At 35.4% G+C, this 23765-nt stretch overlaps 1 protein-coding gene across 1 annotated transcript; it reads left to right on the forward strand.

Annotated features, from left to right (window-relative positions):
- Positions 1-1782: 1782 nt before the first annotated feature.
- On the forward strand, positions 1783-18957 carry LOC121995756. The gene is made up of 13 exons (XM_042549521.1): positions 1783-3516; positions 6248-6425; positions 7539-7651; positions 7732-7836; positions 9689-9758; positions 10239-10294; positions 13336-13386; positions 14548-14652; positions 14765-14809; positions 14909-15017; positions 16415-16620; positions 17133-17210; positions 18413-18957. Exons 1-13 carry the CDS (start codon positions 1906-1908, stop codon positions 18587-18589), a joined length of 2904 nt encoding a protein of 967 aa, XP_042405455.1. The 5' UTR covers positions 1783-1905; the 3' UTR covers positions 18590-18957.
- The last annotated feature ends 4808 nt before the right edge of the window (positions 18958-23765 follow it).

Genomic DNA, 23765 nt, shown 5'->3' on the forward strand with positions numbered 1-23765 from the left:
AATCGCTCATAAGGACAAACCGATCGGACTTATAGATTATTGTTGGGAACTCATCCTTCACTCGATCGACCTATTTGTCTAGCCAAATAATTCAATTGGACCGAGCATCTAGTTTGTTCGATTGGACCACAATTCCAATCGGCTGGACTACTCGAATCGTGCCATCTTCAAGTGGCAAAGAAGTCTTGACTCTGAATAGTGATGACTTATCTTTAGTTATTCATCAACATTCATCGAATCGACATATGACCGACCCATCAGGCCGGTTGGACAAACTCTCGGCCATGATGATCAACTATGCTGACTTCGAGAATTGACCTCCTTGACTTTGACTATCACTTCAACCGTCCTTCTTGACTTTGACCCAATTCGGAGGCTTCACAACATCCGTCGTATCATTATCCATTTCAAACGATTTAGTATTTTCAGCCCTACACATATAAGTAAATAAGTGATAGAAAGTATTTTGTTCTAACGCAACGATTATCAACATGGAAACATCTTTCAATTTTCTCAAGCCTTTTTACGCAAATCAAGAGTGACGCTAAGTCACTTTTAGTGGACTTAGCTGAGTTGATAAGTGGATAGCAGATTTATCTAATGAACGAAAGTTAAATTTCAAGATTGGCGAGACGTAAATTCCTGTACCCGGTATACCTCACACTTCCATCCATTTTATTTCTTAGTCATTGTGATTTCTATCTTGGACGGGCTAACGGGATATTAGGATTAAGGGTGTCAATTCGGGTAGGTCGGGTTAGATCAGGTCAGGTTGGGTCAGGTTGAGTTTTTTTTTTAACCGAACCTGAACCCGACCCAAATCTGAGTTCAACCCAAAATTTCTAAATCCGAACCCGAACTCGACCAATCCGACCAACCTGAATCTGACTCGAATAACCTGAAAATCCGATTCAAAATGATTATTTTTTTTTGACTATTTTTCTTATAATTATTCACTTTTATCTTAATAATCCATCGTTATCATACAAACATGATATTAATATACATAAAAATATTATAATTTTCAAAATAAAATTTAATTTAATCCCCAAAAAATCCATTAAACCCTATGTTTAGGTTAACTCGTATCAACCCTGATCAATCTGAATCTGACCCGACTCAATCCAAAATTTTTAACCCTCCAATCCTCCAACTCAGATTCGATCTGAATTCGAAAATACTTATCCGAATCTATTTTTTTTGATCGATTTGAATTAGATCGTCATGTCAAATTTATTTTTGACACTCGTAACTCGTAACTAGGATGAGTGACGCCAAGCCCCCAGGGGCTGGATCAGTTGGTAAGTGGCTGGGAAGTTGTAACATGAAGCAGCAGGTTCGAGTGTCGACGGTTGCAATGTGGGATAATATCCCCGTCTGCCGGCTTAAAGCCTCGAACCCCCAGCCACTTGTCAACCCAGCATTCACCCTGATTAACCCTCCTCCTACATCACCATGGGGCAGGCGTAGGGGGCCGTCGGGGCGGCAGATTCCGCCTTTTTTGTAACATAGGATGAGTGACGCCAAGATAGGATAGGCAAACACAAGGAGGGCCAAACTCCGACATGTCGTGGCGCACGTGCGGTAGGCGAGGTCGGCGGTGTTAACCATGACGAGGAGGCCGGCGGTGGGAAGTTAGCGGGCATGGGTTGCTGGCAATGGGCATTTGGTTGAATGTGGTTTTTTTTTTCCCTATAAAAATTCAATTTTTTTGTTTTCATATTTTCCAATTTTGTTAGCCCCTTTTAGCCCGAATTATGGCCCAACCCAAGACTTCTTCCCCACGGTCTCTTTCTCGGATCCCGAGTCTCCTTACATGGCGATGCTTGGTAACGTTTCTAGCAAACCCTAGCATGCCCAACCAGTTCTGACTTTTGATCCAACGCTCCACGAGATCGAGTCGCCATGGATGAATCTTGGAGGTTCCGGCCGCCTCAGGGTCGCCTTTGTCCCGTCTGTTCGGTCCACCACTTCCCTTTCTGCCAAATGCCGATGCCACCGCCGCCCCATGGATTCGATCATTATCGTCCTGAATTTCGCCGATTCACTTCAGGTCCCTCCCCGCCGTTCCCTCACCAGCCTCCTTTCTGGGACCACAGACCTCCGCCGCGGCCTCCGATGCTACACACGCCAGAATCCTGGGGCATGAATCATGCTCTGGAGAGGGAGATATTCCGTCCTTTGATCAATCCGACGCAACGTTTTCCCCAAGATGAATTTTTCGGAGAAACCTCCTGTAAAAGGATGCGAGTCGAAGAGCCACGAACTCTCCATCCCCATCCCTATCCGTCATTCGATCGCAACGAGTTTGTTCCAGGGAGAATAACGACGGAGGATGAACGCAGGCTTAATCTGATTCGAGATCATGGGCAGAGGTATGAAGGGAGGATGCAATTTAAAGCCGAATTCCTACCCGTTCCATTCGCCCGTGATGGATCTCAGGGTCAACCAGGGGATGTCAGGGTAGATCATGGCTCTGATGTCTCGAAGTTTAACTCTGTTGGAAAAAGTGGTTCAAGTTTACCTCCAGAAATAACATTTGTCACCCCAAATCAAGCATCGCTGTCAAATGTATCTGAGGCGCATCAGAGTTTTGCAGGAACTCTAAGTTCCTATGGGGATGAGCAGTATCCATTCCGTGAAAGACTGGATTTTGAAAGAGTGGAGGCCTATGATACACATTTGGGTGAGAACAGGATTAGCCATTATGAAAACAGATATTTTGTAGGAGGTTCAGACGTTGAAAACTACCCAAATGCAAGACGTAGCCAGTCCAATGTTTTCTTTCAGCAGCATGGCAGCTATAGGGATGACTACTCTGTGCCTAATCCTAGGTACAATGTACCTCCTGTCACTGATGAACTTCCTTTTTCTGTGAAGGGGCAGCAAGCTACACACAATACATTAGACTGTGTACCACGAGATCAATTTGAGCAGAATGATCGCCTTGATGTTCGAGAGATTCATGCACCAAAAGATTACCATTATGGGCTGCCAAATGCTGAACATCCAGAACAAAGAAGTTATCTTCTTGGACGAGAGAAAAGTTCCTATCAAGCATTTGGAGACCCTACAGAAAGCAGAGTTAAGCTACCCATCCAACAGACAGAGGCACTTAGATTTCCCTCTGAAACTAAAATCTCAGATATTAGTGATACTCAGATACCACTAAAATCATTAAATTATCCATTGCCAGAAGACTCAAATTCAGAGAATTTTGTTTTGCAAGGAGGTCTCTCTAACTTTCCCACTATGATTAATGGTAATTGCATGACAAAAGATATCAGTCGAATGCACACAACTGGCGTGCATCTTTCTTTACCACCATCTCTTCCAGCTGCTCATGTTCCAGTGACATCTTCATCAACTAGTGTGCCACCGCCAGCATTGTTTCCTGTCTTAGCAAATGCTTCAGTAATGACATCCATTCCAACTAATAAAGAGTATCCTGATCCACATATTTTACGACATTCTAGTGGCTATATACAGCAACCTCCTTTGGTTGAGACTGCACAGGTTCTCTGCATGATTCATATGCATTTACACTTTTCTTTTCTTGAACCTACTTGTTTTTGTTTTGAATAGAGGTTCAATATGTTTTGAGTTGTTTATTTATTTATCTGCTAGTTGCTAACTGTGCCTTGGAGGATGGATGATGGATTGCAAACGTTGATACATATTAGGATTGAAGAATGGATGAGAAAGAATTACCCTTGAAGTTCTTTCCTTTATGAGCATATATATAGAGGATAAATAAATTTCTATACTTGAGTAATGTTATTTAGTTATCTGTCTGGAGCCAAACCAAACCAATCTTGAGATAACTAAATGAATTCGAATGATCTAAGGCAAATTTTAAATAAAATTTGCACTTTATGTTCATCGTAGAATATTTCTAGACCCCAATAAGCCTAATGCATTGTAGCTGTCAAGAAGCACAAGACGAAAAGCATAATAAGTACCCTGTCACACAATCATACTTCGAAAACTTGGATTTGAGTTTCTCCTGAAATACACCAATCATGCCATCAATTGGTATTCCCATGAGTCATAAAGTGTAGGGCACATGACTTATGATTGAATTTTTTTTTTTCAATTCATCCCTGGAAGTATCCATCTTCCCTCTTCATTCATCAAAGGGCTATACAGGTGGTATCTTAGAACCTTGTGGTGCCAATTTGTGACTAGGGGGCAAAATAGGAACCATGTGAATCATGTGATGTAAGAGCATGCAATGGAAGAGAAGAGAAGATCACAAGGAGAAGAGCTCTTGAAACTCATACGGTGTGTCATGTTGTGAGCAGTGGTGGCAAAAGCATGTGGTGAGGATTGTTGAAATGTGTGTGGAAGAGAGGAAGCTAGGCTATGGTAGTGTTGTGAAAGAGAAGGGTAATGTTCATGAGTGGTTGGGGGATTGGGGTTAATTAAGATAATATAAATTGCTTATATGGATGAATTTGCCATTGGATATACTTGGGTGAGTAGTTAGGTAATAGATATTAATAACGTGTTATTGGGGGGTGAGAACAATTAGTTAGTCAGTAGGAGGAATTAAGTGAAAATTTGGATAAAGATAAGTTATTAATAATGATAAGTTAAAGTATTACTAATTTTTTTTCTTAAATTAATGCTTGATAGTAGGGGTGTGATTAGAAAGACAGCTCTTTCTTCTATTAGTAAATATAAGTTATAATTTTTATTCTAAAATAAAAATGATCTTAATTATGTCATAACTTTATATATAATGTGGTTGATTAGATTTTATTGTCATAGATTATTATTTTGTTGTTGTAAATATGTTGAAACATAAAGTTAATTAAATATAATAGATTTTGAATACTAATGTAGATAAAATAATATAGTTATTCTTAATTATTATGTTATGTATAACATATGTTGAATATATAGTATTGATATGCATATGTTATTTTAAAAGTTTTTTCAAAATTAACTTTAAGAGTTAATTTTCCCTAAATATAATATCAATATATTATGTATTTATAATCTATTTCGTTTGGCATAATCAACAGATTGCAACTGAGAGACATCTTTGGAATCCACATTGCTCGTTAAAAAGATAAAAAAGGAAGAAAAAAAATAAGGAGGAAATATGAATATAATTATTACTACTAATCCTATAAAAATATATATGTCGAAAGAGTGTTCTTGGTACTTACTCAAGAGAAGAGGAAGAGTGACAAATCCACATGTAATCTTTAAATTTATGTTGAGAGATTTGATTATGGAATATGGAGTTTAACTGATGAAAAAGGAGATTGGGGTTCTAACAACTTCTCTTGATATCTACTTTCGGAGGGAAAAAGGAGAAATTGCTGGGTCATAGAATAAATTTTTGGTATATACGATATACCCCTAAGAGAGAGAAAAAGATGTTAATGCTTAAATTTTTCATTAATGAATGAGGATAAGCTGACTGTGAAAGAGTGTTGAATAATTTACCTTGTGATAGTGGAAGATACTAATTATTTTTTATTTTGTTCTTCTTTCATTCATTTGGGTAAGAACCTTGCTTTCTTCTTAAATTGATTTTAATGCCAATTCTTGATATTTCTCTTTCGTTGGCTTCAACCACATCACTGACTAGGAACATATTATCTAATCATGAAGAAAAGTTGGACCTAGATGGGCCTAGCTGAGGTTTTGTTTGAATTTAGAATATTTCCTCGTCTCATAACTTGAATCTGGAGGTGGAAAGGAAGATGCCGGTGGTTAGGTCACTAGAGCAAGAGGGATGGTTGGGCAATTGGCTCTGTAAGTTTATATTATGTATATATTTTATTCTAAATCAAAGTCAAGTAAGATCATTTGAAAAATAGGTCTAAAACTTGAAATTGATTGGAGAACTGAATCCCACTCAAGGCCCCAACCCAGTTCCAGCAAAAAAGAAAGTGTTAATTTTTGTATACTAAATTTCACTAGTTTTCTGTCAGCTACCTATTAAGTTCTTGAGATTTTTGTCTGGCCCTATTGTTTTGAGTTAATGTGAAAAGTCTGATTACCTTAACATATGCTAGTTTCTTTTATTTGACCAATATTATTTGTTATTTAATTAGGTATAGGCAAGTTTATTGGCTTATTGCACATCTTGGTTCTGTATTAAATCCTGTGGATTTCCCATCTTTCTACGTTTTGTATTGTTTTGGCTTATATTATATTATTAGACTTTTTGCAAGATTTTCTAAGAGATTCCAGATGCTTGTCCTCATGGAATCATCAAACTATATAGGATTTACCTCTCATCCATCAAGCACCACTGAAACATTATTCTGACGGAGTGCCAAGAGTTTCTATCAATCATGCTGTCAATGCTAAGCCAACAGTTATCAATGCTTGTGACTTGTTTAAGCAACCTCTTCGTGCATCTCGACCTGATCATATCGTCATCATCCTACGTGGACTCCCAGGTTTAACTTTTTTTAACAGTGTTTTTGTTTCTCTGTGTTAAAATAAGAACTACAAATAGTTTTCTTATGATGGATGTTTATAAAATTTTCAAGTGTAGACAACTGAAGCAATGCGCCTCTTGCATTTTACTATTTTCCCAAGTTATGTTTCCTTCTCTTGAAAACTTGTTGATATTTTTTTGGCTTCAAATTTGATGATCTTGCATCACTTGCTGACAGGTCTCTTTTCCTTTCACATAAACATTGAGGCTAGGTGGAAATAAATCACCTTCTTAACTTTATAAAAAAGGAGAGTGGGCCTTTGACAGTCTCTAAAAAGTTTCTTTTTCTTGCTTTGAAGTTTGGTTCGTGTTAACAACTTATCACGTTAAGACGAAAAATCAAAATTGTGGTCTCTTTAATGAAACTTACCCACATCATGATTTCTCTTTCTTTGGCTTGTTTGAGACATTTGGATAAGTTTCTGCTAATAACTGTTGATGCTAGTGAATGATCAGTAGAACTAAATCATGTTCTTTAGGGATGTATAACAAGATATGACATGTTCAAGGACGAAATTAAGTGGTTTCAGGTTTTCGTTTGGCTAATAGGTTGTTTATTGATTAACTGCCTTGTCAAAAGTTTATCCATAGTAAAACCATAGAAATCCCTATGAGGGAAGGGTACACTAATGGAAAAGACGTGATAGAAAGATTTTCCCAATGACACTGATAGAAAGAAAGATGGGGGAAAAACTAGAAGAGAATAGGAAAAATTAGTATTTTCTTGAGTGGTGTTTCCTTGAAGGGATAGAAAGAAGGGGAAAAAATTTCATTATATTTTATTTTTCCTCAATGAGAGATCTGATTTGTACAGAGAAATTAAGGGAAAGGACCAGAAGATTTTTTATTATTTTCTGCCATACCCGACTTGCCCTCCAAATAAATGCCCATTTTCTCTCTCCTTGCTCATTTCCTTCTCTCCTTTCTCTCCTGGTACACAATTTATCTGTTAAATTTATTGTTACTTATAATAAGTTTATTAGCTGAATTCCACAAAATCTATCTATTTGTTCTTCTGATCTTTATCATGTTCATGCTGATTGATATGATATCTATTTGGCTGATATTTTAGGTAGTGGAAAGAGCTATTTGGCTAAAGCATTGCGTGATATTGAGATCGAGAATGGTGGAAATGCTCCGAGAATTCATGCAATGGATGACTATTTCATGGTTGAAGTTGTGAAGGTGACTTTACCATTAACTAATTTTTTAGGTGACTATGTTGAGGGTAATATTACTAATTTTTTTGTTTTCTTGTCTTTTAGAATATTGATGACAATGAAGGTTTCAAATCCACTGGTTCATCCAGAGCCAAAAAGCAGGCCACTAAGAAAGTCATTGAGTATTGTTATGAGTCAGAAATGGAAGAGGTGATGCTTAACAAACCACTTAGATTATTATTTTGTTTGTAGTACCAAAATATCACTCTTATCTTGTGGCTTGCTATGACTTTAGGTGGTCTCACAGAGTTTTAAAGTAAAAAAGGAAGGTATTAGTATTTTACTGACATGTGTATACCAATCCTTCTATTAGAAGTGAGTTACAAATATGGATCTGTCTAGTCACACATTACCCAGATAAAAGAATTCTGTCATACCTACTTAATTTCATGCATAGATTGTCAATGGGCTGTTTGAAGGGGAGCCTTGGTGCAACGGTAAAGTTGTTGTGTGACCTTGAGGTCATGGGTTTGAGTCGTGAAAATAACCTCTTGGAATGTTAGGTAAGACTGCGTACAATAGATCCAATATGGTTCGATCCTTCTCTGGGACCCATATTGGCCGGAGTTTCATGCATTGGGTTGCCTTTATTGTCAATGGGCCTGTCCCAACCTGTGTGAGCTATGCCGGATTGTGCCTTACACAGTACAATTAAGGTTGTTCCAACCTAAATTACCATCCAACGTGAGCTTGGGCCCGAGGTAATTTGTTTCGGGCCTGATTTTTTTAATATTTAAAATTTTATTTAAAAATATTAAAATTTAATAAAATAGAATAAATACTATTAAAATTAGAAATTGATATTTTTATCATGTATTGTTAAATTATTTAATGTTAAAAACTAACACACACATATATAAATCTGGTAAGCTAGGCTTGGTCTGCCAGCTATGTAATTGTAGCTTATCCTGACCCATATGCAATTGGGTCGTGCTTGGCATGATCTGTATTGTGCCAGGTCACAAGCTGCTTGATCTAGTTGACTAATATTAATACTGTGCCAACATGAGTAAATGTTACTATGCCACTTATGTTGACAAAATTTTGACAGTCTCAATTGAGTTTCTTTCTATAACTAATCCTTTAATTCCATCTGGTGGTGCTTGACCCATATACGGTTGGGTAATGCCTGGCACAACCTGTACTGTGCTGGTCATGGGCTGTCTGACCTAGTTGACTAGTACTAAATATCATGTCGACATGAGTAAATGTCACTATGCCACTCGTGTTGACGCAATTTTGATGATCTTGAAACTTTCTCTATGTAGCCTTTTGGTCTACACAACTTCTCAGTAAATGTTAGTATGCCACTTGCGTTGACAAAATTTTGACAGTCTCAATTGAGTTTTCTTTGTATAACTAATCCTTTAATTCTATCTGGTGGTGCTTGACTCATATATGGTTGGGTTATGGCAGGCACAACCTGTAGTGTGCTGGTCATGGGCTGTCTGACCTGCTGACTATTACTAAATATCATGTCGACATGAGTAAATGCCACTATCCCACCCGTGTTGACACAATTTTGATTGTCTTGAATCTTTCCTCTATGCAGCCTTTTGGTCTGCACAACTTCTTTGCCTGGCCCATCTTTATGCTCATATTTTTACTTTTTTTTTGTTCTTTTAAAATTGATTTCAATCTGGTTGTCTGTTGTCTAAATTAATTCTCAACTTTTGAGGCTGATGTTTGCTGTTTTTGGATTACAAATGGTGATAACCTTGAGCCATTCCTTATTGAGGTGTACAACAACATTTAATTGAATTAACTCTGAGTAATGAGATATTTTGAACTGATCTGCTCTTTCATTATAGTCATAGACATTATAATTCAAATTGGTAGTCTGCTTCTTTGTTGGTCATGCAGACACTTCCCTGAATTTTTGAGCATGCTTCTTGTTGTTATTCTATGTACATACACACACCTTTGTGTGTGTGTAACCCCAGTATAATGTATTTCTTATTAGTTTGATTATTGAGAGCTCAAGTGATTGCCCATTTGCTAGGCATATCGGTCAAGCATGTTGAAGGCATTTAAGAAAACACTCGAAGAAGGGATATTCACATTTATAATTGGTATGAATTCACTACTGAAGTGCTGCTTTTGTTTCTTTGAGTCCAGGTTCTATGTCTTTCAAGCTTTATTCTTTTTAACTTGGTTATAAGTATTGTTTTACCATAGTTATTAGCGTTTTTACTGCTTTCCTATCAACCCTCAAAGATTTTGCTCCTTGCATTTCTTTGCTTTCATTAACTGCAACCTGATATTGCTATGGATTGTTTGGCACAGTCGATGTGTGCTGTTTGTTATCCAAGTGTTGGGAGAAGTTATGTGCTTGAATGTTGAGAGAATTGAGCTAATCTATGAAAGAAGTGACTGAACTAGGTGCTCCAGTGTTTTGGCACTGTGGATACATTAAGGCATTTTCTTTGGTATTAGATGAACTGGTGGATGCTGTGCTAAGCATTCTACGCTGCCTTCAATTTTTGCTAATCACTAATGCAGTATTGTCTGGCAACTGACCCATTTATTGCTGGTATGTTTGCCTCATTTAGTGGATGACCGCAATCTGCGGGTAGCTGATTTTGCTCAGTTTTGGGCAATTGCAAAGGTATATTCTCTTTCTTTAGGCAAACTCTATGATGCTTATGTATGAGATTTTTATGCTGGCCAAGGGATTGTTGACAACTTGCATAGTAATTATAATGTTAATATAGTGTAATTTTCACTAGCTCCTTAGTGATTCCTTTATAACTAGATTTACACAACACTTATGTATATAACCCTTATTGAACACTTTGCAATCCTGCACATGCTGTTCTTTTATATCCGTGCAATATTTATGGGTACGTTCTTCTTTTCTGTTTCCAATTTAGGAGATGTTGAAATTCTCAACTACGGTTCATTTGATAACTTGTGCATGTTTGCTTGTCAGTTATACCAAATTCATCAAACACTTTTAACAATTAAGTCTCTTGCATGGGGTTTTGCAGCAAAATCATCCTTTACTTGATCATATACAAGAAAATTACCATTTTATTTATTCCAATCATTTTATTTAATGCTTTAATTATTAGTACTGCTGTTAAATATTCAAGGTTGAGTTTCATTTAATATGAGTTAGTGCCAGAGTAATGCTAAATTTCAATAGGCTTTCATGAACTTGCCATTTAGGATTCCACTTCTGTCTGGCTTTTGTAAATCATTGCTCTAACTGTACATATTTAAAAGGACCTAGTCTATATTTCTTATTTATGTGGGGTTAATTATGGTGACAATTTATTATTCCTTATGCAAAATGTGTTGTCTTTTATATAGCTTTCCATCTGAGTCAATTTTGATATGTATTTGTAAACTTGGATTTTGATAGACTGAGAACTTGAATCAAAATTATAAATAAATCAGTTTTGACATCTGAAATTGACAAAGATTATGCTGGAAGTTGAACATAATTGTTAGGAATTAGTCACATTTACAGATTCTGAGAAAAAAAATAGAAATTGCTCAGTTATTAGTTAATCCCCAACTGTAGTAAGAAGAGGGGATTACGACGAAGGTTTAGTTCACTTGAGGCGCTGTGTATGTCATTTTTTTTTTTTTCAAATAGTCACTTTCCCCCCCCTGTATTTGATTGTTGTCATAGTCACTTGTTTTCCTGTTTTATATGTCTGATTGATATTAAAATAATTTAGTGACGCATAGAACAATCATGATTCAGCTTGTGGGCTATCCTCAAGTCTGTTCCATTTTAATTTAGTATTGTTACTTATATGATATTCGTGAACATTGCACCTACATATCTGTTCTGTTATATTGGATTTTTATAACTATTAAATGTTCTATAAATTATCTTAGCTTAAACATTTTATTCTTAAAATATGTAATTCTTTCAGTTTTATCCAAGCAGAGTTAAAATTGGCTAACTTGGACTTATGGTTATGTTCCTTATTCATTACTGTATTTTATATAATGTTTAGATTTAAAATATGGTTTGCAACTTAAGGCTGGGGCTAAGGATAATAAGTTACTAAGCATGGGTAGTATACATTTTTTAGGGAAAAATATTCATTTTTCAAAATTATTTTTCAAGTTACAATTAGGTTTGGTTGGGGGTGGGGCTATTTGATCCTATGTTAGATTCAATTGACTATGGATATTATTGAATTCAATCATCAACAAGGTCAAATTGGGGCTACTTGTGGTCAAACTGGTGTTGGGTCAAATCAAGTTTATGGTAGGACACAAGTCGGTATAAATCCAAAGTATGATAAAACTAAGCTGGAGGTTGATTTTATTTCAAATTACTTTTGTTGTTTAATTTGGAAATTTATCGGATTTAGTTCATTCAGAGGCTGAGCAAAATAATAGATAAACCTATGACTTTCTTGGTTGTTCTATTGAAATCGTGAGAGGTGTAGATCGCCTCCAACAAAGATTTGAGCATGTAACATGAGGTCTTCTGTCAAAGCCATGAGTGGAGGGTTGGACTAGGACACAAATCGGTATAAATCCAAAGTATGAGAAAACTAAGCTTGAGGTTGATTTGATTTCAAATTACTTTTGTTGTTTAATTTGGAGGTTTATCGGATTTAGTTCATTCAGAGGCTGAGCAAAATAATAGATAAACCTATGACTTTCTTGGTTGTTCTATTTAAATTGTGAGAGGTGTAGATTGCCTCCAACAAAGATTTGAGCATGTAACATGAGGTCTTCTGTCAATGCCATGAGTGGAGGTTGGACTTGTGTGTATATGAGGAGAGGGAGAGGAAGTGCACACAGTGGCTAGTCCCTTACCCTCTCAGTTTCTCCCTTTCCTCAGGTGGATGAGCGATGGAGTAGGGCATTGACAATGTGAGCAACTGATGACTTTGACCAGAGTGCAAGTTGGAATGGTCTTGGGGTTGAGGGAGAGGAAGGATGTCACACAATAGCTCAACGCTCTCCTACTGCAGTTAGATTTAGGTGTAGGGAGGCAACCAATAGGGAGTTGTGGATGAGTAGAGTCACAAAGGCTGACCTCCATGATAAGTGTTGAGTAGTGGTGATTTGTTGATGAACTTAATAACACGAGATAGAGTCCACAAAACTGCTGACACCAAAACAATACAAATAGAGTGATAAAAAAAGATAATCACAATTCAAAATAACAACATAAATACACTAACACTAGTGACTTTGACATTGTAGCACTTACTGAAACTACTATACTTGACAAATGGCCTATCTGCACAAATTTGAAGCAACAAGGAAATCAATCCAAAAATATTGTGTAGGAATGCACCAAATATAAAATATATGCTTAAGAACATCTGGTTGCAAAAACAATCAAACTTATCAACTGCTGCAAACGAATGTAACTGCAATAACAAGTAATTCAATCATGTCTAGGATATGAGTGTTCAAAGTGGTACCATGTCTCTGCTCAAATTTTGGTGGACGAAAGTGAATAGCTCACTAGTCACTACAACTTTGTGTCTAATGAAGAAATCTAGGCTATAACATTGAGGTCTATTTAATTGATGAAACACCTATTGTAGTTCTTGGTATGCCAAATATTGTTTCTGAACAGAATTTTGTTTTATAATTGCCAGTGGTAAGTTTCATATCCTTGGTGATTTCATGCTTCTCATTGTTGTCATTTTTCTTGAGCAGAGATCTGGGTATGAGGTATACTTGCTGGAAGCTCCATACAAGGATCCCATGGTGAGATAGTAACTAACGTTCTTTTTTATATAGGTCAAGCAAACTATATTTTTTCATTCTCTTAACGTTTACTGAATATTCCAATTATTGTCATGTATGTAACAGCCTCAATACATACTTTTCTAACTTTGTTTGAGATCACCATGTTAACTTTGTGTTTGTCAATTTTCTGCCTGTTATCCATATTAAATTGATTTCTTCGCTATTGTCCATCAAGAAATGTTCTACTGCATTTCTAGCTATTTTCTGAAGACAATAAGTCATTTAAAGCATGAGTATGTGCCTTGAGAAGTTTCAAGAGATTATGCTCTCATTCATATGACTGCCCCTTTGATAACCTCATCATTTTTATTTGAATGTCCTACATAACTTTGTTAATATTTTCATCTCCCTTTATTCCTCACCTTTTCATTTTTCAACTTATCTAATGTAAAAAGTGATTTCTGTCATCTCGACACTTCATATTCTTCATTAATATTCAATAATCACAATGACATGTAGGAACTCGAAGTGGTCTGGATCTAAACTTAAGGATTTTGCAAATTACAATGTGAAGATTCATACCCCTCTCAGTTATCTTGTTTCCTTATATTTTAAACATCCAATTGCATGATCTTGTTCTCACTACTGTACAGAAGTCTGCTGACTTTATTTTCTAATTAGCAATTCAACAAATAAGATTTTGGAACATTACTAGACTGTTTGATGTCAAACTAGTATAGAATTAATGATGTTGCATGGTGTGCAACATTGCCACATTGGAATAACGTATGATAAGAAATATTCTGTCAGATAATTATAGGCTTTTGATGCTTGTTAAAACTATTAGTTCCAACATGAGTGGAAACGAAGGGGACTTACGATTCATGTACACCATGTTCATAGTAACTTTTCCATATATGTGATAAATTAAGGTGATGCATTAAACCAGTTAAGCTTAACATCCTATGGATGGATGCCTGTATTATGAGGGGAGCATAGCAATAGTTAATCTTTATTTTTATCTAACATGCCAGTGTAGGTGAGTTATCTCTGTTTCATTTGATTTTCTCATTCTCAAATCAGAGAATTTTGTCTTTGATAGCTCATGTTGTGTGCATCTTTGTAAGTTGTTTTTTTAATGTTTATATCCTTTTTTATTCATGTGTGTGCAAACAACAGGGTTGTGCGGCTAGGAATGTGCATAGTTTTACACTAGAGGACGTGCAGAAGATGGCAGAAAAATGGGAAGAATCTCCACCTTTATACTTGCAAATCGATATTCAGGTCTCACAATGTCATGGATCAAATGATTTTTTTTCTACTAATTAATTTAAAGGTTTTTTTAGTAAATAAAATACCATTTGCAATTATTTCTTACTATATCTTGAATCTGCAGTCATTATTTCATGGGGATGATTTGAATGAACACTCCATTCAAGAGGTAAATTAGCATGGGAATCAGCTGCCGATCTGTGTGCATGGTTTTTAACTTGCAATGCTAAGATCTTGCTCCTATCAATCTTAATAAATTACCTTTCAGGTTGACATGGACATCAATGACTCAGACTGTGACAACAGTAATGCTAAGTTGGAGGAGGAAAGCCTCAAGCTTATAGAACCAAAAACTGTGGATTTTGTGCAGAAACAAGGTATTGGACGAACCTTTTTCTTTGTTTTATACATATCATGTAAAAGCATTTTATGCTCCATTATAGTGGATACTTAAAGGGCAGCCCGATGCACGAAACCTCCGCCAATGCGGGGTCCTGGAGAAGAGTCGGATCACATTGGGTCTATTGTATGCAACCTTTCCCTGCATTACAAGAGATTGTTTCTACGACTTGAGCAGACCATAGGTCACACGGTAGCAATTTTATTATTTCATCAAGGCTCCCCTTCACTATAGTGGTTACTTAGAGCTGAATATTGCCCACAAAAGTTGAACTTACTTGATTGCCAGTTTTAAGATTATATTTGACTTCTTGTTTTCCAATTATATTGTACATTTTCCCCATATCTGGTGTATAATGCCAAACTGGATTTTCCACCTTTGACTTCAAAATAATTGACTGGATGTTTACTTTCTAGCAAGTTGGTTGAAGATGGAGTGTACAAAAATCTTAATTTGGATGATGTGACATCAGAGTCAAGATTTATGTCTGTTTAAGAAGTGCTGCTATATCTATTTTTTTATCCAAATATTATCATGGACCTTTCATTTCAAAGAAAAAGTTGGGCTAATAGGAAGCAGGTGTGGTAGCTGCCTAAAAAGCAAATGGAAATTGTGTAGGAAAGTAACGCAGAGTGCTTTGCCTTGTATTCTCTGTGCATGGATGAATGGTTAATGATCAAGAAAGGTGCCTTCACTTGCATCTTTAATACATATACAGTGCATTTTTCAATGATAAATATGTCACCAGTCATCGTACAAGCAATAATATAGCCTGATTCAGGATTCAACTTTTACATTATTGATACCATGGCCACTGATTGGACTCATGGTTGAGTACAATGAGACATGGTGCAGGTTGATGCCTAATTACCTATCAGGTGGTAGTGGTAGTGATGGTTTAGTTTCTGGATAGTGAAAGAGGTTATAGTTGAAATCAGCACGGGAAGAAAATAAACATTATAATTCAGAAAATACTTTTCAGACACCTAAACTGTACTCAATAAAGTTGGACAATGAGTTTGGATGAAATGGATCTTATCCTCAAGAATGGTAAGTGAATGCTTTGTAGTTAAGAGTGAGGTCTGTGGAGAATTTCCTTTCATAATAAAAACTGACATGAGAGTATTAACCATATATAGTTTAGTTTAAATGATGGACAAACAAATGATACATGTTAAAATTGGAAAATAGTTATGTTGGGATGTTTTTTTTGTTCATGAGAATGGTATTTGTGAATGCTTTTAAGTTTATGAATCCTATGATTTTTTCTTCGCATTTAATTCTCAGTTATCCATGGATTGCGATTGGATCCTTCCCGCTATTACTAATATAATGTGTGGTTGATATTTCTTTTTTTAATCCTTATTTATCTAGATTCATCAAACCTTGGAGAGAAGTGGGAATCTGATGAAGAGGAAGAGGAGCAGACAAGAATCAAAGAATTGGGATGTAGTAAATGGTCGAAGAACTTAGATGAGGAAGATGAAAAACCTGGAGGTGTCGGAAAAAATTTAAATGCACTTTCTGGCCTTATGCATGTGTATACTAATGGTGGAAAATCAGTTCACTGGGGTGATCAGGTAAGTGATCTTTATTTGATTTTGCTGCTCAAAAGGCAATGAAGTATCCAAATTATGTTAGTTGCTTAAAATAGCTTTGAGATTCTTCTATCATCAAATTGTATAGGTGTCATGCATAATTTAATTTTCCTTCATAACATATCTTCTCATTGTGTTTATCATCGAAGTTATACATGGTCAGCAATGCAATTGAACCATATTGCCCTAGTATTTGAAATCAAACCTAGATCATCAGTTATTTTTGCATTCCTACTTGTTATTTTTGCATATGACATTTGCATTTGTGGATTTAGCTAGTGTTTTCGCTCTTGCAAGAAATATGTCTTGGCTTTGCTGTCACTAGTATTCTCTTTCCACACCTATCACGACCCTGACTCTATTGAAGTATGAATAGATTTCAATTAAGTTAATGTATTCTCAACTATATATCGTGCTCATCAGGGTCAGAGCCTAGAATTTCATAAATTTACCTTGCCTATAGTTGTAAACTTGTTTTATTTCCTTTTTTACAGCTTAACAAAAGTGGGTTTTCAATTGGTGCTGTGAAGAAACGCTCTTTGATCATTGGCCCAGGATCAGGATACAATTTGGTATGAATTTCTATTGGCTTGCTATCTTTGTACTAAAATTAAATGATTCTTTTATCTATATGATAAATGAAAAGAAAAAAATTGTTACTCCTTTTTAACTTTTTTTGCATCCAGTACAAGGAATTCCTGACATGATTGCGTAGGTTATTCTATCCTATTGGATTTAGTTTTCTAAGATAAATGTTTCTTGCTATATATTCGTAGAGCATATTATGTTGATTTATGAGAGTTTAATTAGATTAATTTAAAGCTTGAATTGTGGATAAATAAAAATTGTAAAATAAGATTAATGACAGTACAAGAAAAGGATCTATGAAATAGTTGAGATGAATGAATATGAAATCCTTGCAATTTTAGGTATCTTGGAATTGCTTTTCAACAAGAATGGAAGATTGACGAAGATATCATTAATTAAAAGGACAAAAAAGTGTGTGACCAACATGTAGATGAACTTTTGGAGTCATTGTAAAATGAGAGAAAATAGGTTAAGATGCTATTGACATGTTCAAAGACAATTAATTCTATAGTTAGCAGAGTTAGGTCTATTAGGGTGGATTATGTGCATGGGAAAAGAAAGGTAGATTCAAGGAAAACATTAGTTAATATAATAAAAAATAATTTAATTCATTTGAATGTTACAAGTGATATAGCCTTTCATATAGTTAAATAAAAGTATAAGATTCATATAGGTAACCTCAAGTAGTTTGAGAAAAAAAGGCTTGATGACAACAATGATGACTATTACATTGGTCATTCCATCCCATTTGGTTTAGTTCTCCAGTTGTTTTTGCATGTCGCTCTGGAAGTAATAAATTGAGGACAAAGAAGGTATTATGATACCATCTGATTGTTTTTCCTTGGTAACTAGGGTTTATACTTGACCTGCTATATTCAGTCTTCTTGAATTTTGTTATCACATGTCTCTTTTTTACTGACCAGTTTTCCAAAATGAGAAATTTGGATAATACAGTCTCGAAGATTTTCCGACTACCACATTCTCTGGATATTTGATGCATTTAACTAGAAACATAATGAAAATGGTGTACCTTTGGAATCCTTAGTACATCAAATGAATGTTTTGATTTCTTCAGACCCATCATATTTTTGAGAAAGGCTGAATGCCGGCTATTTATGGAACAATTAGATTTATGGTTAAATGGTTTGCTTGGGTAAGCAATGAACAGCCTGTTTCTTTCTTGCAGGCATCAAATCCAGTAGTTGAAAACCAGGATTCTGCAGGGGCAACTAACAACAGCAGTACGAGTGAATCAAAGAGGCAGTTCACTGAAAAACTTCGCGCTGAGCATGAGTCAATCAGAGCTGTTCTAAACAAAAGGCGGCAACGAATTGGAGGATTTTTTAACATTGAAGATGATTAGTTCAATCCAGTTTTTTTTTCCTTTGAATTTGTCAATCATAGAACACACTGCTGGTGTTCCAGATCCTCCATGATCATAGTTCTTCAAATGGCATCTGATCCAGAGTAAACATTGAGACAGCATCTGCGTTGATGTACCTGAAAAATGACCGTATTCAACGCCAGATTCAGGGCTACGCGATTTCAGTGATGACCTTGTGTATATAGCATGGACGGCAGCTGATTCGGATCGTCATTTTTCTTCTGTTTCATCTGAGAGAAATTTACATTGTATTTAAAGAGAAAAATTAACTTTCATGTATATAGGATTTCAGTATAACATCCATAGACTATGGATTAAAACATTGAATAACATCCATGGTTGTCTTCTGTGAGCTCTATGAAACTTTCAGAGGTGACAGTCTTCAGGTGAGCTCCATTGAAGTTTCGATCTCTCGCAAATGATGTTGACTTAACTTTGTCCTCGTCGGGCATATTCCTCCCTCTACATTGTCTTATAGGATAAAGATTTTCAACTTCAACTTGAAAGTTTAACTTCAATTCCTTTGTTGAACAACTCCATTTGATTTGGTGGAAACATTATACAAATAGATTCACTTTGATTCAAATACAACATAAATATATAATCATGTGTTTTCCCTTTCAAATTAAACGTGCAAGTTAAAATTTTGACAAAGTCTAAAAGACAATTTATGAAAACTCCTGCAAGCTTTAACTTGGTGAACCTTCTAAGCTCGACACGTGCCCATCCTCACTCGTGCGAAGGTTATAAAACTCGTGTGGCGTTTTACTTCCTCGCCCGCGTAACGTAACGTAACGTAATTGGCCCATGCACACGGATGGCGATATTTAATTAACTTGGCCTGGACGTGGACATGCATGCACTGCATGGCAATTCGTCTACGTACGTGACTGGATAGAAAAAAAAGAACAAAATCGAATTAATTGGCACCGCTCGATTAGGATATTCATCTAAAGCTCGACAAAAAAAAACAAACAAACAATACATTAAGAGTGATCTTCCACTATGAAAGAGGATAATATAAATGATTTAAAAAAATCTTTTTAAACTACTCTTTCTTTTTGACTGAAATATATTAACTTTGCTAGATTGTCGTGTTGGATGTTTTCTATTGGCCATAGTAAAAGAGAGCACTTAAAAAGGGTGATATATGAATTTGATCACTCAATTTTGTCATTTTTTTTTTAAGAAAATTGATTCGACAGTCAAAATATCACAAAATATGCAGATCAACAAAGAAATTTTTTATTTATATTTGCATGGAAAGTCGACACAGAGATGATCTTGATTTGTAATTTTAAAATAATTTCTCACCCGTGTTCCACTTTTAATTCCGTCCGGAAACTAAGTCGGATAAGAGTCGATGACGAAATCGATATTATTGAGAGGGAGAGGACCTAGATCTAGAACCGGTGGAAGTGTTGCAATTTTTTCACCCTCTGACGGAGCAAGGGGAGACAATTGCCTATGGTACCCCCAATCCTGCGCATACCACAAACAAATCACAAGAGAGCGTCAGAGCGAGAACCAGGGAAGAGGTTCCTGATGCAGACCTCCGACACTCAAGAGCACAAAGTGAAAACTGTAAGAAGTAGATGAATAGTAGTACTGCAGTAGATGTGTATGTGCGCGCGTACCTGGCCAACGGAGAGGACCTCCCTTTTTATACTTCCTTTAATAACCTCCACCATAATGAGGTGTGAGGGAATGTCGGATATCAGATGATGGAGGACGTACGACGGACTTCCATTGGATGAAGGAAGGTTCTGCGACATGCATGTAGTAGAGTATCAGATTCTTTGACAAACGACCGTTATTCTTTGATAAGTTATGATTCTCTAACAGTGTTGTTCCCTAGAGATTTGACCAGCACTAGGGTCGACTGAAAGTAAATTGAGAGCTGTGCTTAGAAAAAATGAGGGGCCGAGCCTTGAGGGGCTTGACCGGTGCTTGGGTCGACCGGGTGTAGGATAGAAACCTTGCTCAGGAGAAGTGAGGGACTGAGTCCTGAGGAGCCCGACAGTGCTTAGGTCAACTAGGCGTAGACTAGGAGCCGTGCCTAGGAAAAGTGAGGAACTAAGCCCTGAGGGGCTCGACTGACACTTGAGTCGATCGGACATAGACTGAGAGCAGTGCACAGGAAAAGTGAGGGATTGAGCCCTGAGAGGCTCGACTGACGCTTGAGCCGACCAGGGTAGACTAGGAGTCGTAGCAAAAAAAGTGAGGAACTGAGCCCTGAGGGGCTCGACCGACGCTTGGACCAACCGAGCGTCATGGGAGCTGAGTCTGTATTCGATCGACACTTGAACTCGATGGGCTATGAACCATGAGCGATGACCAAGAGGCGTGGGGAACTAAGTTTCGAAGCAAATGGTCCGTTTGGATACGCACTCTTCGACCTAATTTTTGTCACCTCCCCTAACTTTTAGCCACCATATGATCTTGACTATCAATCCCATATTATCCATGAGGTCATTCATAATACGCCGTATCATATATATTAGTTAAAAATTAATCAGTTTTTAAAGAGAATCAAGGAAGATTAGAAAAGCAAGAAATTGTAAAAACAACATCTATAATATAAGAGAAAATTCATTTTCTATTATTATCTGAGAAGATTATTTTATCTAAGTGGGATGATCTCACTCATTAAACCCTAAGAGGTAGACAAATGTACCTCATTATTTCTTTTAATATGATGGAGTGGAATGAAATGTAAATGAATCAATCCTTGAATTCATTTAGAGTGGAATGAATCATTCAAATCATCAAGAAAAGACTAACTAATGATAATGACAGTGCTCAAGTGGACTGTAAATGGATCATAGTATCAGGGCTAATAAAAAATTATATAAGATAATATAATTTTTTTAAGGTATATGAATTGAATGAACAAAAGTTGGTAAAGTTATAACTTATTTAATATTTCTTTACATCTATTTAAATAAATTTCTTTAGAAACATGTCAATTTTTATTTGCTCAATATCTCTATTTTGAAAATTTTGAAACCCAGTTGCACAATCAACAAAATTCTAAAATCAAGTTTCAAATGAACTAAAAAAAAAAATCATATTTGATTGTCTAATATTAAAAATTAACTAAAAATACAGTATTAGAATACGACAAAAATCAACTTAGAATACTTTGTAAAACTCAATAAAAACGACCACTGTTTTAGACAAAATCAACTTCTTGTTCCTTCATCATTCAATCTAACTCATGTAAATTGCTTGATCATGTAACCTTGGACTCTATCAAACTTACAAAAAATACTCCTACTTTGGGCAAACCTCAACTTGAATTCAAATCAAATTTTGAAATCCAAATCAACTTTAGAAGCATTCATGCAAAAAATTCAACTAATATTCAACCAAGTCTAATCTTTGTATTCAATTTCCTATTTGCAAGTAGCTAGGATTACTAAAATTTCTACACCACCAAGATTTTTTTATACTTTGAATTATTTTTTTTTTTTTGAAAAATACCAAGAGAAATCATCATAAACAAAATGAAAATCCTTCTAAATTATTCTACATACAAATTCCTTCTAAACCATTCCTTTGAATTTAGGGACCCTTCGACATAATATCAAACTAGCAAAGTCAAATGATTGAATCATATCTCGCTCTCTTTCCACATGTCACTTAACTACTCTCCCAAATTAATTGTGCAAGTGACTCATCATTCTCCTTTGGTCAATTTTTTCAATGATAGATGAACATTCCATTCCATTCCATTCATTTATCTTATTAAATCTTATCTTTTCAAATGAATATGAAGAAAAATAACTTAAACAGGTGTGATGCCTATATATATATATATATATATATATATAGAGAGAGAGAGAGAGAGAGAGAGAGAGAGAGAGAGATTCACTTTTGATTAAGTAAAGGAAGGTTAGATAGAAAGCAAGGATGCTTTCTATCTGATATTGTAATTTTTGTATATTAAACAGAGATTAATATCCTAGTACATTTCCCCTTAAATTTTTGTAATTTTTTAAAATTTTTTAATTTTTATCTTTGCTTTCAGAAGCAACAAGTGTGTAAATGCTGTTGATGGTGGCGGAGCACAAGGGATGCCACTTTAGACAGATCATTAATTAAAAAGTGGTCCTTTATGATTTAGAAAAAATATAATAGTCAAAATTATTTCTGAATTGTCGTTATTTTCGGTTAGGGCCAGAAGAAAATTAATGTTCGTATTTTTAATGTTGGATTTTAATTGAATTTTTAAGAATCTTTGCTCCCTTTAACGAAGGACTATGATTAATATTGTTATGATCGGGGTCTCATATCAAGCATCCTATTCTATTAATTAAGGTCACTTCTCTTTTCTAAAACTAAAAACTATTATTATTTTTATGGTCTGAGTCTCATATCAAGCATCCTATTAATTGAGATCACTTCTTTCTTCTAAGACATTTCATCGTCTAGAATTCATTTTTCAGGATTTCTGTCAAGTGTCCGATTATTCTTAACTGTTTGAACTTTTCATCACGTAGAGTTCACTCTCTCAGGATTTCTGTCAAACATCTGTTCACTTTTAACTTGCTTAAACTTTGAGCTTAATGTCACTCCTTTGAGAGCTCCTACATCCTTCGTTTAAGATTAGTATTCTATCCACATAACTCGATTTGGACCATAGTTCTGATATTACTTGTTATGATTAAAAAAATTCTTATTTCCATAATAATATGATATTATCAACTTTAGGCCTAAATCTTCATAAATTTATTTTTAAGGCTCTAATTAGTCAAAAAATTTCATACTAATGGAGATATATTTATCTTATAAATCCATAATTTTTTTAAGAATTTAATTATATTCCCATATTTTGCCTTTCTAAAAATCATATTCTCAATGTTAATTATAGCAAATCCTCTCTATAACATTTGGTATAGTATTTCATATAATATTAAATTACTTGTCAGCTGTGTCAAATATAATAATTGTAATTTCTTGACATTCAACAACCCCATATTTATGAATTTACCACATGATCCACACCAATAAAAAATACTTCGTAATTACAATCGGATAATTGACTATGATCCCTCCTTGAGTTCATATTTCCATTCAGATTATAATTTGGATCAGGCTAGACGGCTGAACTAGTGCCAAAAATTACAATTATTAAATTTGATAGATCTAG

This window comes from Zingiber officinale, chromosome 6A, assembly GCF_018446385.1.
Source record: "Zingiber officinale cultivar Zhangliang chromosome 6A, Zo_v1.1, whole genome shotgun sequence".
Classification (NCBI taxonomy): domain Eukaryota; kingdom Viridiplantae; phylum Streptophyta; class Magnoliopsida; order Zingiberales; family Zingiberaceae; genus Zingiber; species Zingiber officinale.

Excerpts from the sequence above, each read along its gene's own strand:
- LOC121995756 (XM_042549521.1), top strand. The coding sequence starts at position 1,906 with ATGGATGAATCTTGGAGGTTCCGGCCGCCTCAGGGTCGCCTTTGTCCC. Across the intron at positions 14,653-14,764 it reads ACTTGCAAATCGATATTCAG|TCATTATTTCATGGGGATGA; the intron begins GTCTCACAATGT and ends TTGAATCTGCAG. Across the intron at positions 17,211-18,412 it reads CAGGATCAGGATACAATTTG|GCATCAAATCCAGTAGTTGA; the intron begins GTATGAATTTCT and ends TCTTTCTTGCAG.